Source organism: Saimiri boliviensis, chromosome 7 (genome assembly GCF_048565385.1).
Source record: "Saimiri boliviensis isolate mSaiBol1 chromosome 7, mSaiBol1.pri, whole genome shotgun sequence".
Classification (NCBI taxonomy): Eukaryota; Metazoa; Chordata; class Mammalia; order Primates; family Cebidae; genus Saimiri; species Saimiri boliviensis.
Window position 1 is genome coordinate 101,306,790 of NC_133455.1, and position 15,823 is coordinate 101,322,612.

The 15,823-nt window shown below is 48.2% G+C and overlaps 1 protein-coding gene and 1 pseudogene across 1 annotated transcript; both read right to left on the bottom strand.

Moving 5' to 3' along the window:
- Window positions 1-2,428: 2,428 nt before the first annotated feature.
- LOC120365031 (small ribosomal subunit protein uS9-like) lies at window positions 2,429-13,944 on the bottom strand (annotated as a pseudogene).
- LOC120364968 (small ribosomal subunit protein eS28-like) lies at window positions 2,923-3,238 on the bottom strand. The gene has a single exon (XM_039472018.2). The coding sequence runs from the start codon at window positions 3,223-3,225 to the stop codon at window positions 3,016-3,018; it is 210 nt and encodes a 69-aa protein (XP_039327952.1). The 5' UTR covers window positions 3,226-3,238; the 3' UTR covers window positions 2,923-3,015.
- Window positions 13,945-15,823: the final 1,879 nt, after the last annotated feature.

Here is a 15,823-nt window from a genome sequence, read left to right on the forward strand (position 1 = left end):
GGAATTCAAGATCAACTTGACCAAGATGGTGAAACCCTGTCTGTACTAAAAACACAAAAAATAGCCAGGTTGGTGGCGGGCACCTGTAGTCCCAGCTACTTGGGCGGCTGAGGCAAAGAAATGCTTTAACCCGGGAGGCAGAGTTGCAGTGAGCCAAGATAGAGATGGCATAATTGCACTACTCCAGCCTGGGTGACAAAGACTCCTTCTCAAAAAAAAAAAAAAAAAAAAACAGAAGACACTTGTTCCTCACACTATCCCTTTTTTTTTTTTTTTTTTTTTTTTTTGAGACGGAGTTTCGCTTGTTACCCAGGCTGGACTGCAATGGCACGATCTCGGCTCACCGCAACCTCCGCCTCCTGGGTTCAGGCAATTCTCCTGCCTCAGCCTCCTGAGTAGCTGGGATCACAGGCACGCGCCACCATGCCCAGCTAATTTTTTGTATTTTTAGTAGAGACGGGGTTTCACCATGTTGACCAGGATGGTCTCGATCTCTCGACCTCGTGATCCACCCGCCTCGGCCTCCCAAAGTGCTGGGATTACAGGCTTAAGCCACCGCGCCCGGCTTTTTATTTTATTTTATTTTATTTTTATTTTTTTTTTTTTGAGACGGAGTTTCGCTCTTGTTACCCAGGCTAGAGTGCAATGGCGCGTTCTCAGCTCACCGCAACCTCTGCCTCCTGGGCTCAGGCAATTCTCCTGCCTCAGCCTCCTATGTAGCTGGGATTACAGGCATGCACCACCACGCCCAGCTAGTTTTTTGTATTTTTAGTAGAGACGGGGTTTCACCATGTTGACCAGGATGGTCTCGATCTTTCGACCTCGTGATCCACCCGCCTCGGCCTCCCAAAGTGCTGGGATTACAGGCTTGAGCCACCGCGCCCGGCTATTTTATTTTATTTTATTTTATTTATTTATTTTTTTTTTCTGTGACAGCATCTCACTCTGTTACCCAGACTGGAATGCAGTGGTGCAATCTCGGCTCTCTGCAACCTCCGCCTCCCAGGTTGAAGCGATTCTCCTGCCTTAGCCTCCCAAGTAGCTGAGATTACAGGCACTCACTGCCATGCCTGGCAAATTTTTGTATTTTTAGTAGAGATGGGAGTTTCAACATATCGGTTAGGCTGGCTGACACTATCATTTTTTTATTTTTTATTTATTTTTTATTTTTTTTTGGAGATGGAGTTTCGCCCTTGTTACCCAGGCTGGAGTGCAATGGCGCGATCTCGGCTCACCGCAACCTCCTCCTCCTGGGCTCAGGCAATTCTCCTGCCTCAGCCTCCTGAGTAGCTGGGATTACAGGCACGTGCCACCATGCCCAGCTAATTTTTTGCACTTTTAGTAGAGACGGGGTTTCACCATGTTGACCAGGATGGTCTCGATCTCTCGACCTCGTGATCCACCCGCCTCGGCCTCCCAAAGTGCTGGGATTACAGGCTTGAGCCACCGCGCCCGGCCTCATTTTTTATTTTTGTTGTTTTACAGAAATCTTTTACTTTGTAGTAATTTTTGATTTACATAAAGTTGCAAATGTATTTCAATGAGTTCCTGTATTCTTCATTCAGCTTCTCCCAGTGTTAGCATCTTAACCCAGCACGTAACCATGGTACGTTTGATAAAGCTAAGAAGTTAACATTGCCACAATACTATTAACTACGGACTTTATTCAGATCTCACCAGTTTTCCCACTAATACTCTTTTTCTGTTCCAGGATCCAATCCAGAATGACACATTGTATTTCATCATCATTTCTCCTTAATCTCTTCTGGTGTGCAAATTTCTCATTCTTTCCTTGAGTTAGATGACTTGGGCTCTTTCAAACAGTACTAGTCAAGTACTTTGTAGGCAGTCCCTTGGCTTCAGTTTGTCTGTTTCTCATGATCAAAATGAGGTTTAGGGAAGAATGCTACAGAAGGGAGGTATTCTCATCACTAACATGAATAATTAGTAATGATATAATGTTAATCACTTAGTGTCTACCAAGTTTCCCAACTGTCAAGTTACCATCTTTTCCTTTCCATCCTGTATTCTTTGACGGTGAGTCACTAAGTTCCAGTACATGTTCAGGGGCAGGGAACTAAATTCCACCTCTTGCAGCCAGGCACTGTGGCTGTCGCCTATAATCTCAGCACTTTGGGAGGCCAAGGAGGATGGGTCACAAGGTCAGGAGTTCAAGACTAACCTGACCAACATGGTGAAACCTCGTCTCTACTAAAAATATGAACATCAGCCAGGGATGGCGGCGAGTGCCTATGATCCCAGCTACTTGGGAGGCTGAGGTAGGAGAATCGCTTGAACCCGGGAGGTGGAGGTTGCACTGAGCTAAGATCTTGCCACTGCTCTCCAGCCTGGGCAACCCAGTGAGACTGCATCTCAAAATACAAAACGAAAGAAACAAACAAAGAATACTTCTTGAAAGATTTGAAATTCATCTATAAGACTTTTTCCCTTCTCCATTTATTTGTTTACGATCATTTATATCATTATGACTCAGATTTTTGTTTTATTCTTTTAGGGGGTAACAGATTTTATTTATTTATTTATTTATTTATTTATTTATTTATTTATTTTGAGACAGAGTTTCGCTCTTGTTACCCAGGCCGGAGTGCAATGACGCGATCTCGGCTCACCGCAACCTCCGCCTCCTGGGTTCAGGCAATTCTCCTGCCTCAGCCTCCTGAGTAGCTGGGATTACAGGCATGTGCCACCATGCCCAGCTAATTTTTTGTATTTTTAGTAGAGACGGGGTTTCACCCTGTTGACCAGGATGGTCTCGATCTCTTGACCTCGTGATCCACCCGCCTCAGCCCCCCAAAGTGCTGGGATTACAGGCATGAGCCACCGCGCCCGGCCTTCTTTTTTTTTTTTTTTTTTTTACCTTGTATCACAAAGGCTTTATTTAAAGGTCCATCTCATTTTACGTGTGGCAGCATAAAATAAAGGACCAGATCGTGACACACCATTTCCATCTCAAGTGGTCGAATCCAACATCCAAAACCCAGCGAGCAGCCAAACTCAGCGCAACCTCCGGGCCTCTCGCTCGGACTCCAACAGGGTCAGCATGTCGCCCTCGTGGACGGGGCCTTTTACGTTGCGGATGATGGAGCGGCTCGTGCTGTCCGTAAATTCCACGCGCCCCTGCCTGCACTGTCCCTGAGAACCTGTCCTGCCCAGGACCTTGGTGACCCTGGCCAACCTCATAGACAGCACACGGCTGGTATCCATGAGGGCGGCTCGGCAGCGGTCTGGCAGCGAGCACTGGCACAAGGGCCTCCAAACTTTTTGGACTCGCAGCGACAGGAATCAGCTGCCAGCAGGGTCCGGTCATGCTGGATGAGGATGTCTTTGATCTCCTTCTTGGAAGCCTCATCCACATATTTCTGGTAATAGCCAGCAGGGCTTTGGAGATGGACTGACGGATAGCATAAATCCAGGCCACGTGACCGCCACCCTTCACGGGGACAGGATGTCCGCACCAGCAAATCGCGCCTTGCCGAGAAAGCAGAACTGGCTCCAGCAGCTTGTGTTGTAGCGTGAGCGGCTCCATCATCTCCAGGGCGCGCCCGTTCACCTCCGTGAGGCCGTTTTCGCGTTAGCAGTGCGCCACAGCTGTGGCTGTCTCCTGGCTTCCAAAGACCTGCACGGACTGCAGCGGGCCCTTGGATAACAGGGCTTCCAGTGCGGACGAGAGAACTTCACCGCGCAGCACCGCAACCGGAATAACGATCCTTCGCTTTTATTTATTTATTTATTTATTTATTTATTTATTTTTAATTTTTTTTTTTTTTTGAGACGGAGTTTCGCTCTTGTTACCCAGGCGTGAGTGCAATGGCGCGATCTCAGCTCACCGCAACCTCCGCCTCCTGGGTTCAGGCAATTCTCCTGCCTCAGCCTCCTGAGTAGCTGGGATTACAGGCACGCGCCACCATGCCCAGCTATTTTTTTGTATTTTTAGTAGAGACGGGGTTTCACTATGAAGACCAGGATGGTCTCGATCTCTTGACCTCGTGATCCACCCGCCTCGGCCTTCCAAAGTGCTGGGATTACAGGCTTGAGCCACCGCGCCCGGACCTTTTTTTTTTTTTAAACACATAGTTTTGCTCTTTTTGCCCTGACTGGAGTGCAATGGCGCCATCTCACCTCACCACAACCTCCGGCTCCCAGGTTCAAGGGAGTCTCCTGCCTCAGCCTCTCCAGTAGCTGGGATTAGAGGCATGTGGCACCATGCCCAGCTAATTTTGTATTTTTAGTAGAGATGGAGTTTCTCCACGGTCAGGCTGGTCTCAGACTACTGAACTCAGGTGATCCACCTGCCTCAGCCTCCCGTAGTGCTGGGATTACAGGCGTAAGACCCCGTGCCCAGACTATAATGTTATTACTATTATTATTTGAGACAGAGTTTTGCTCTTGTCCAGGCTGAAGTTCAATAGAGAAGTCTTCACTTACTGAAATCTCCGCCTTCCAGGTTCAAGCGATTCTATCTCAGCCTCCTGAGTAGCTGGGATTACAGGTGCCCACCATCATGCCCAGCTAATTTTTGTATTTTTAGTAGAAATGGGGTTTCACCATGTTAGCCAGGCTGGTCTCAAACTCCTGGCCTCAGGCGATCCACCCATCTTGGCCTCCCAAAGTGCTAGGATTGGCCGAGCTCAGTGGCTCCTGCTTGTAATCCTAGCACTTTGGGAGGCCAAGGTGGGTGGATCGCCTGAGGTCAGGAGTTCAACACCAGCCTGGCCAACGTGGTGAAACTCTGTTTTTACTAAAAATACAAAAAATTAGCTAGGCATGGTGGCACGTGCTTGCAATCCCAGCTACTCAGGAGGCTGAGGCAGGAGAATTGCTTGAACCCAGGAGGCGGAGGTTGCAGTGAGCTGAGATCACGCCATTGCACTCCAGCCTGGGTAACAAGAGCGAAACTCCATCTCAAAACAAACAAACAAACAAACAAACACAGAAATGATCAACATTTGAAGTTATGGATATGCTAAATACCATGATTTGGTCAGTACACAATGTATACATGTATGTCAAACATCACATTGTACCCTGTATGTACAATTATTATGAGTCAATTAAAAACATTTTAATTTTCTTTTTTGAGACAGTCTCACCTTGTCGCACAGGCTAGAGTGCAATGGCACAATCTCGGCTCACTGCAACCTCTGCCTCCCAGGTTCAAGGGATTGTCCTGCTTCGGCCTCCTGAGTAGCTGGGATTACAGGCGCCTGCCACCGTGCCCCGCTAATTTTTTTGTATCTTTAGTAGAGACAGGGTTTCACCATATTGGCCAGGCTAGTCTCCAACTTCTGACCTCATGATCCGCCTGCCTCAGCCTCCCAACGTGCTGGGATTACAGGCATGAGCCACCCCACCCAGCCCAATAAATTTTTTTTTCCTTTTTTTAAAGATGGAGTTTCACCATGATGGCCAGGCTGATCTTGAACTCCTTACCTCATGTGATCCACCCACCTCGGCCTCCTAAAGTGCTGGGATTACAGGCGTGAACCACCACACCCAGCAATGAATTTTTTTTTTTTTTTTTTTTTTTTTGAGGCGGAGTTTCGCTCTTTACCCAGACTGGAGTGCAATGGCGCGATCTCTTGACCTCGTGATCCACCCGCCTCGGCCTCCCAAAGTACTGGAATTATAGGCGTGAGCCACCGCGCCCGGCTACATTTTTTTTTTTAATGGTGAAAAGATACACATATATTTAGAATTAGCCAGCTGGACTCAGTTTAGATGACCCCAATTTTGTTGGCAACATCCAACAAAAAGCATCGTCATCAGGAGTCAGTGGAACATATGCCTTCTTTTCTCCATCAGGCCGAATCAGAGTGCCGGCCGGGCGCGGTGGCTCACGCCTGCAATCCCAGCACTTTGGGAGGCCAAGGCGAGTGGATCACCTTAGGTCAGGAGTTCAAGACCAGCCTGGTCAACATGGTGAAACCCTGTCTCAAAAAAAAAGAATCGGGGTGCTGACCTGGGCCACGTCAATGTCACAGAGCCTCTGCACAGCCGGTTTGAACTGGTGCTTGTTGGCTTTAACATCCACAGGGAACAAAAGCGCGCTGCTGTCCTCTGCCTCATGGCAGACTCAGTGGTCAGCGGAAACTCGATGACGGCATAGTGGTCAAGCCCGTTTCTCCTGGGGGCGCTCTTCCGAGGATACTTGGGCGGCCTCCGGAGTCACAGTGTCTTGGGCTGTAAGGTGGGTGATGTGCAGATCTTTGTTTTGTAGCTGTGTACACTTCTCAACGCTGCCTTCTTGGCCTTTAAAGGCTTCGCTTTGATGGGGCTTTAGGAGGGGCAGGAGCTTCCTTCTTCACTTTTGGCACCACCTTGTGAAAAAGGGTCCCCAATAAATTTTTTTTTTTTTTTTTGAGATGGAGTTTTTCTCTTGTTACCCAGGCTGGAGTGCAATGGCGCGATCTCGGCTCACCGCAACCTCCGCCTCCTGGGTTCAGGCAATTCTCCTGCCTCAGCCTCCTGAGTAGCTGGGATTACAGGCACGCGCCACCATGCCCAGCTAATTTTTTGTATTTTTAGTAGAGACAGGGTTTCACCATGTTGACCAAGATGGTCTCGATCTCTTGACCTCGTGATCCACCCGCCTCGGCCTCCCAAAGTGCTGGGATTACAGGCTTGAGCCACCGCGCCCGGCCCCCAATAAATTTTTAATGAAAAAAAAAAATTCCTCCCTTTGGATTACTGTCTCTTGCTAGTATCTAAAGTGTATTTTAATGCAAATAATTCCTAGTCACGAGTTACTACGAATTTTTTAATTAAATTAAATTAAGTTTTATTTCATTTATTTTTTTGAGACAGGCTCTCTTCTTGGCCAGGCTGTGGTGCAATGGCGCGATCTCAGCTGACTCCCAACCTCAGCCTCCCAAGTTGAAGCAATTCTCCTGCCTCAGCCGCCCGAGTAACTGGGATTGCAGGTGCCTGCCACCATGTCTGGCTATTTTTTTTTTTCTTTTGAGACAGAGTCTCACTTTGTTGCCCAGGCTGGAGTGCAATGGGGCGATCTTGGCTCACTGCAACCTCCACCTCCTGGGTTCAAGCAATTCACCTCCCTCAGCCCCCGCAGGTAGCTGAGATTACAGGCACCCACCACCACACCTGGCTAATTTTTGTATTTCCAGTAGAGACAGGGTTTCGCCATTTGGTCAGGCTGTTCTCGAACTCTCGACCTCAGATAATCCACCCACTTCAGCCTCCCGAAGTGCTGGAATTACAGGCATGAGCCATCGCACGCCACCTAATTTTGTAGTTATTTTAGTGGAGACAGGGTTTCTCCATGTTGGTCAGGCTGGTCTTGAACTCCTGACCTCATGTGATCTGCCCACCTCAGCCTCCCAAAGCGCTGGTATTACAGGCATGAGCTACTGCGCCTGGCCAATTCTACAATTCTACTCTTTTTCTTTTTCCTTTCTTTCTATTTTTTTGAGACAGAGTCTCACACTGTTGCCAGGCTGGAGTGCAATGGCGCTATCTCGGCTCACTGCAGCCTCCACCTCCCAGGTTCAAGCAATTCTCCTGCCTCAGCCTACCAAGCAGCTGGGATCACGGGTGCCCACCACCATACCCAGCTAATTTTTTGTATTTTTCGTAGAGACAGGTTTCACTGTTTTGGCCAGGCTGATCTCGAACTCCTGACGTCGTGATCTGCCCTCCTCGGCCTCCCAAAGTGCTGGGATTACAGGCACGAACCACCGTGCCCAGCCCCAGTTCTATTTTTTTTTTTTTTCTTTTTTGAGACGGAGTTTCGCTCTTGTTACCCAGGTTGGAGTGCAATGGCGCGATCTCGGCTCACCGCAACCTCTGCCAGGATTATAGGCACGTGCCACCATGCCCAGCTAATTTTTTCTATTTTTAGTAGAGACGGGGTTTCACCATGTTGACCAGGTTGGTCTCGATCTCTCGACCTTGTGATCCACCCACCTCGGCCTCCCAAAGTGCTGGGATTACAGGCTTGAGCCACCGCGCCCGGCCCCAGTTCTACTTTTTTAAGAGACAGGATTGCCCAGGCTGGTGTACAGTGGCATGATCATAACTCATTACAGCATCTGCCTCCAGGGCTCAAGTGATCCTCCTGCCTCAGCCTCCTACAGAGCTGGGATTGCAGGTGTGAGCCACTCTGCTTCACCAAGTTAATACAAATTTTTTTTCTTTTTTGAGATGGAGTTTCACTCTTGCTATCCTGGCTGGAGTGCAATGGCGCGATCTCGGCTCACTGCAACCTCTGTCTCCTGGGTTCAGGCAATTCTCCTGCCTCAGCCTCCTGAGTAGCTGGGACTATAGGCACGTGCCACCATGCCCAGCTAAATTTTCTATTTTTAGTAGAGACGGGGTTTCACCATGTTGACCAGGATGGTCTCGATCTCTTGACCTCGTGATCCACCCACCTCGGCCTCCCAAAGTGCTGGGATTACAGGCGTGAGCCACCACACCCAGCATGTTTGTATTTTTTAGTAGACACAGGGTTTCTCAGTGTTGGCCAGGCTGGTCTCAAACACTTGACTCAAGTGATCCGCCCTCCTGGGCCTCCCAAAGGGCTGGGATTACAGGTGGGAGCCACCACACCAGCCTGTTATTCACTATTCTTGTGGAAGATGTGAGTGACGGGAGGAAAAAAAAAAAAAAAAAAAAGATGTGAGTGACATAAGAGGCAGAGGATTCTGATTTATAGAACTGTAAGGAAAGCAGCCGGGTGCAGTGGCTTACGCCTGTAATCCCAGCACTTTGGGAGGCCGAGGCGGGTGGATCACCTGAGGTCAGGAATTTGAGATCAGCCTGGCCAACATGGTGAACCACGTCTCTACTAAAAATACAATAAATTAGCTGGGTATGGTGGCAAATACCTGTAATTCTAGCTACTGGAGAGACTGAGGTAGGAGAATCCCTTGAACTCGGGAGGCAGAGGTTGCAGTGAGCTGAGATTGCTTCATTGCACTCCAGCCTAGGCAACAAGAGTGAAACTCCATCACATAGGCCGGGCGCGGTGGCTCACACCTGTAATCCCAGCACTTTGGGAGGCCGAGGCGGGTGGATCATGAGGTCAAGAGATCGAGACCATCCTAGTCAACATGGTGAAACCCCGTCTCTACTAAAAATACAAAAAAAAAAAAAAAAAAAAATTAGCTGGGCGTGGTGGCGCATGCCTGTAATCCCAACTACTCAGGAGGCTGAGGCAGGAGAATTGCCTGAACCCAGGAGGCGGAGGTTGCGGTGAGCCGAGACCGCACCATTGCACTCCAGCCTGGGTAACAAGAGTGAAACTCCGTCTCAAAAAAAAAAAAAAAAAAACCAGAAACTCCATCACAAAAAAAAAGGGGTTTTGGCCAGGCGTAGTGGCTCATGCCTATAATCCCAGAACTTTGGAAGGCCAAGGTGGGCAGATCGCCTGAGGTCAGGAGTTTGAGACCAGCCTGGCCAACATGATGAAACCCGGTCTCTATTTATTTATTTATTTATTTAGGGACAGAGTTTTGCTCTTGTTACCCAGGCTGGAGTGCAATGCCACGATCTCGGCTCACCGCAACCTCCGCCTCCTAGGTTCAGGCAATTCTCCTGCCTCAGCCTCCTGAGGAGCTGGGATTACGGGCATGCGCCACCATGCCCAGCTAATTTTTTGTATTTTTAGTAGAGACGGGGTTTCACCATGTTGACCAGGGTGGTCTTGATCTCTTCACCTCGTGATCCACCCGCCTCGGCCTCCCAAACCGGTCTCTATTTAAAAAAAAAAAAAAGAAAAAGAACTGTAAGGAAAAAACATGTTTTTGGAGAAAGGCATAGTAAAAAGCCATTGATAAGAGTTAAGAATAGGCCGGGCGCGGTGGCTCAAGCCTGTAATCCCAGCACTTTGGGAGGCCGAGGCGGGTGGATCACGAGGTCAAGAGATGGAGACCATCCTGGTCAACATAGTGAAACCCCGTTTCTACTCGAAATACTAAAAATTAGCTGGGCATGGCAGTGCGTGCCTGTAATCCCAGCTACTCAGGAGGCTGAGGCAGGAGAATTGCTTGAACCCGGGAGGCGGAGGCTGCGGTGAGCCGAGGTCGCGCCATTGCACTCCAGCCTGGGTAACAAGAGCGAAATTCCACCTCAGAAAAAAAAAAAAAAAAAAAAAAGTTAAGAATAAGGGGCCTGGCATGGTGGCTTACGCCCGTAATCTCAGCACTTTGGGAGGCCAGAGCGAGCGGATCATCTGAGGTCAGGAGTTGGAGACCAGTCTGGCCAACATGGCAAAAACCTGTCTCTAGTAAAAATACAAAAATTAGCCGGCCATGGTTGCAGGTGCCTCCCAGCTACTCGTGAGGCTGAGGCAGGAGAATCTCTTGAACCTGGGAGGCAGAGGTTGCATGAGCCAAGATCGTGCCATTGCACTCCAGACTGGGCAACAAGAGCAAAACTCTGTCTCAAAAAAAAGAGTTAAGCGATATAGGCTGGGCGTAATGGTTCAGGCCTGTAATTCCAGCACTTTGGGAGGCTGACGTGGGTGGGATCACCTGAGGTCAGGAGTTCAAGACCAGCCTGACCAACATGGAGAAACCCCATCTCTACTAAAAATACAAAAATTAGCTGGGCATGGTGGTGCGTGCCTGTAATCCCAGCTACTCAGGAGGCTGAGGCAGGAGAATCGCCTGAACCCAGGAGGCGGAGGTTGTGGTGAGCTGAGATCGCGCCATTGCACTCCAGCCTGGGTAACAAGAGCGAAACTCCGTCTCAAAAAAAAAAAAGAATAATGAAATAACTCCTGTGCTGATCAGTAGCGGAATCACACCTGTGAATAGCCACTGCACTCCAGCCTGGGCAACACAGTGAGACCCCGTCTCTTAAGAAAAAAAAAAAGGGCCGGGTGGGGTGGCTCAAGCCTGTAATCCCAGCACTTTGGGAGGCCGAGGCGGGTGGATCACGAGGTCGAGAGATCGAGACCATCCTGGTCAACATGGTGAAACCCCGTCTCTACTAAAAATACAAAAAACTAGCTGGGCATGGTGGCGCGTGCCTGTAATCCCAGTTACTCAGGAGGCTGAGGCAGGAGAATCGCCTGAACCCAGGAGGCGGAGGTTGTGGTGAGCTGAGATCGCGCCATTGCACTCCAGCCTGGGCAACAAGAGCGAAACTCCGTCTCAAAAAAAAAAAAAAATAATAATAATAATAAAGATTAATGAAATAATGATCATCTCTCTTATCCTGACAAAGACTGATGAGGCCGGGCACAGTGGCTCACACCTGTAATCCCAGCACTTTGGAAGGCTGAGGCAGGAGGATCACAACGGCAAGAGATGGAGGCCATCCTCACCAACATGGTGAAACCCCATCTCAACTAAAAATACAACAGTTAGCAGGTCTTGGTGGTGTGTGACTGTAATTCTAGCTACTCAAGGGGTTGAGGTAGGAGAACCGCTTGAACCCAGAAGATGGAGGTTGCAGTGAGCCGAGATGGTGCCACTGCGCTCCCTCCTGAGGGACAGAGCCAGACTCCATCTCAAAAAAAAAAAAAAGAAGTGGCTAATACTTAAAACATGGTCTTTTCCCCACCACCAGGGGGCAGCATCTGAGTAAATAAAAGGAGTCACTTTTATTGACCTAAAGAGTTAGGAATTGACCAGGAACCAAGTGACCAGGAACCGTGTGTGATGGTTATGTGGACCACACTGAAGGAACTTACATAGCCTTACACAGATTGAAGGCTAGGTATGATTGCAGGCCAGGCGTGGGGGCTCACATCTACAATCCCAGCACTTTGGCAGGCCAAGCTGGGAGGATCCCTTGAGCACAGGAGTTCAAGACCAACCTAGGCAAAATAGTGAGAGCCTATCTCTACAAAAAATAGAAAAAAAAAAATATATATATATATATATATATATATTAGCCTGTGATCCCAGCTACTAGGGAGGCTCAGGTGGGAGGATCTCTTGGAGCCAGGAGGTCGAGGCAGCAGTGAGTAACAGCAAAATGTTGTTTCAAAACGCAACAAAACTATGACTGTAGGATTACTGAGAGGCTGAGAAAGGATGAGACTTAAGAAATGAGATTTGGGCCGGGCGCGGTGGCTCAAGCCTGTAATCCCAGCACTTTGGGAGGCCGAGGCGGGTGGATCACAAGGTCAAGAGATCGAGACCATCCTGGTCAATATAGTGAAACCCCGTCTCTACTAAAAATACAAAAAAAAATTAGCTGGGCACGGTGGCGCGTGCCTGTAATCCCAGCTACTCCGGAGGCTGAGGCAGGAGAATTGCCTGAGCCCAGGAGGCGGAGGTTGCGATGAGCCGAGATCGCGCCATTGCACTCCAGCCTGGGTAACAAGAGCGAAACTCCGTCTCAAAAAAAAAAAAAAAAAAAAAAAAAAAAGAAATGAGATTTGGGAGGCCAGGTACATTGGCTCACTCCTGTAATCCTAGCGCTCTGGGAGGCCGAGGCGGGTGGATCACTATGTTAGGAGTTCGAGACCATCCTATCTAACTAACACTGTCTCTACTAAAAATACAACAATTAGCTGGGTGAGGTGGCAGGCACCTGTAATCTCAGCTATTTGGGAGACTGAAGCAGAAGAATCGCTTGAACCCAGGAGGTAGAGGTTGCAGTGAGCAGAGATGTTGCCACTGCACTCCAGCCTGGGTGATGGAGCGAGGCTGTCGGGAAAAAAAAAATGAGACTTGGGATTTAGGCGAGGCTAAGAATTACCAGATTCAAGTTACAGAAAGAATGCAGATTGTATGGTAATCAGGTGTGATGCACATTTGCTGCATTGTCTGAAATGTTCACTTTGGCTACGGAAGAGAAAACAAATGAAATTTGTATAACTCGTAAGACATACTAATTACACATAAATTGATAACTGGTAAGAGAGACTAGATTTTGCTAAGCAGAGCACATGTACACAGAACATAAAAAGGATGGAAGCAAGAGGCCCCTAATATTTAGCCTAAACCTAAATATCCTATGGTTACCACGGAGCACACAACAGGGACACTCTTGAATTGGCCACAAGCTGAGGACGCCCACTCCAGCCTTACACGTATGCAGCCCAAACAATACAAATAAATTTCAAAGCTGCTCAATGGGCCCAGAACTACTTTCGTGGCCAGGAATACCTGCCCCTTTTTCTGTCTGGTAAGAGCACATTCACATCCATGTGTCCAGGTACAGTACATCTGTTTTGCAGATCCCAGGCCCTAAGTGAATCTCAGATTCTCAGCCTTGGATCTCGTCGATAGCTGTCGTGACATCACTGTATCAGAGGACATACAAACACTGCTACCCCTTTCTACCCCACATGCACCTTATCCTAATGGATTAATGTTATCCCATCTTTTTGCCTGGGTTTTGTTACAAGTGTTTGATTTCATACGATTGTAGCATCTCGATTTGATCTGAGAGCTTTTTTTTTTTTTTTTTTTTAAGACAGAGTTTAACTCTTGTTACCCAGGCTGGAGTGCAATGGCGCAATCTCGGCTCACCACAACCTCTGCCTCCTGGGTTCAGGCAATTCTCCTGCCTCAGCCTCCTGAGTAGCTGGGATTACAGGCACGCACCACCATGCCCAGATAATTTTTTTGTATTTTTAGTAGAGACGGGGGTTTCACTATGTTGACCAGGATGGTCTCGATCTCTTGACCTCGTGATCCACCCACCTCAGCCTCCCAAAGTGCTGGGATTACAGGCTTGAGCCACCGCACCCGGCAATCTGAGAGCTTTTCCGTTTTGTAATAACTTGCTTGGCAGTATCCTCGGAGGTAGTGCTACCACTGCATTGAAGCAATTTCCCAGGTGCTTAACCTTTTAAAATTCTCAGGGACATTTTCTTTGGGTACCTGAGCTTACACCAACTACCCAGAAGGCAGGAACAGCTTAAGGACACTCACCACCAGCAGCTTCTTTTCAATCAGGTTTCCCTTCAACCTCACACCCCGGAACCCGTTCAAATTCCTCCATTTCTGTAGCCTTAGTCGAACTAACTTCCTGTGCCAGAAGCTTTTGTCTGCGCTTCTTGTCTTCTTTCTTTAACAAATTCCCTTCCTCTCCTCCCTGAGTCAAAGCCCCTGGGGGCCCCAGGAGGCATGCAGTATTTACCAAGGGCCTCCCCCGTTTTCCTGCCTGTCTGGCGGCTGTTTGCTTTACTTTTCGGTTTGTAGTCACAGCCTGTTTTTTTTACCTGTAGACACACCAGGTTTTCTGAATGGTAGGATTATTTAGAGTAGAATTAACCTTGTCCTTCACCCCGAGAACTGGGTGCCTGAAATTCACTAATCAAGGTCTGTATTCCTCCCACTTCTGAGCTTTGAATTTATATTATGAAATTCAGAAAACCCAAGCAAATGTCATCAATGCTTCTGTCAGATAGAAACTGAAATGGAAATGGAAGCTGAAAAATCAAGAAAATGAATTTTTAAAACCAAAATATGGTAAAGTTGCTAAAATATAATGTTGGAAGGAACACACACCTCCTTTTGGGAAAAGTACCAAAGCAAAATTTCCTAAGGGAAAGGAAGAGATGTGAAAAGGAGGGCCCGGCACATACTATTGTTTTTGCATGACCTCCTCTTACTGTGTTTTTCATTTTATTCTGAGACAATGTCTTGCTCTATGGCCCAGGTTGGAGTGGGGTGACATCTCAGTTTACTGCAACCTTCTCCTCGTGGGTTCAAGCGATTCTCCTGCCTCAGTCTCCAAGTAGCTGGGATTACAGGCATGGGACACCATGTCCGACTGATTTTTGTATTGATATGTATTTTTTTCTTTTTTTTTCTTGAGATGGAGTTTTGCTCTTGTTACCCAGGCTGGAGTGCAATGGCGCGATCTCGGCTCACTGCAACCTCCGCCTCCTGGGCTCAGGCAATTCTCCTGCCTCAGCCTCCTGAGTAGCTGGGATTACAGGCACACGCCACCACGCCCAGCTAGTTTTTTGTATTTTTAGTAGAGACGGAGTTTCACTATGTTGACCAGGATGGTCTCGATCTCTCAACCTCGTGATCCACCTGCCTCGGACTACCAAAGTGCTGGGATTACAGGCTTGAGCCAGCGCGCCCGGCCGTATTTTTTTCTTTAAAGGTTTTGGCCACAATATCAGCTAGACAGGAGCAGTGGCCAGAAAATACTTTGAGATGGAGTTTTGCTTACTTGGTATATTCTTCAGAAAAAAGATGGAGTTTCGCTTTTTTTGCCAAGGTTGGAGTGCGCTGGCATAATATCGGCTCACTGCAACCTCCACCTCCCAGGTTCAAGTAATTCTCCTGCCTCAGCCTCCCAAGTAGCCGGGATTACAGGCGTGTACCACCACCAACACCAGCTACTTTTTTTGTGTGCGTATTTTTAGTAGAAACGAGGTTTCTCCATGTTGCTCAGGGTCTAGAACTCCCAACCTCGGGTGATCCACCCACCTCAGCCTCCCAAAGTGCTGGGATTACAGGCATGAGCCACTGCGCCCGGCTGTCTAATTCTTTTAAACAGTCTCACTGTGTTGCCCAGGCTGGAATGCAGTGGTGCGATTTTAGTTCACTGCAGCCTCCACCTACTGGGTTCAAGCTATTCTCCTGCCTCAGCCCCCAGGGCCTTCCCCTTGGTCTTCACCTTAAATTTAATATTCACCTATTGGGTATAGAAAGCAAGTCATATTTGCATTAGTGGTTAATTTCCCAAAGCAAATTAATGAACAAATGAAAAATCAAATTGAACATCGAAGGGTCACGAACCAGTAATTTTCTTGAAACATTAGTGACAGCCAGGTGTAGTGGCTCAAGCCTGTAATCCCAGCATTTTGGGAGGCCGAGGCAGGGAGATCACCTTAGGTTAGTTCCAGACCAGCCTGACCAAT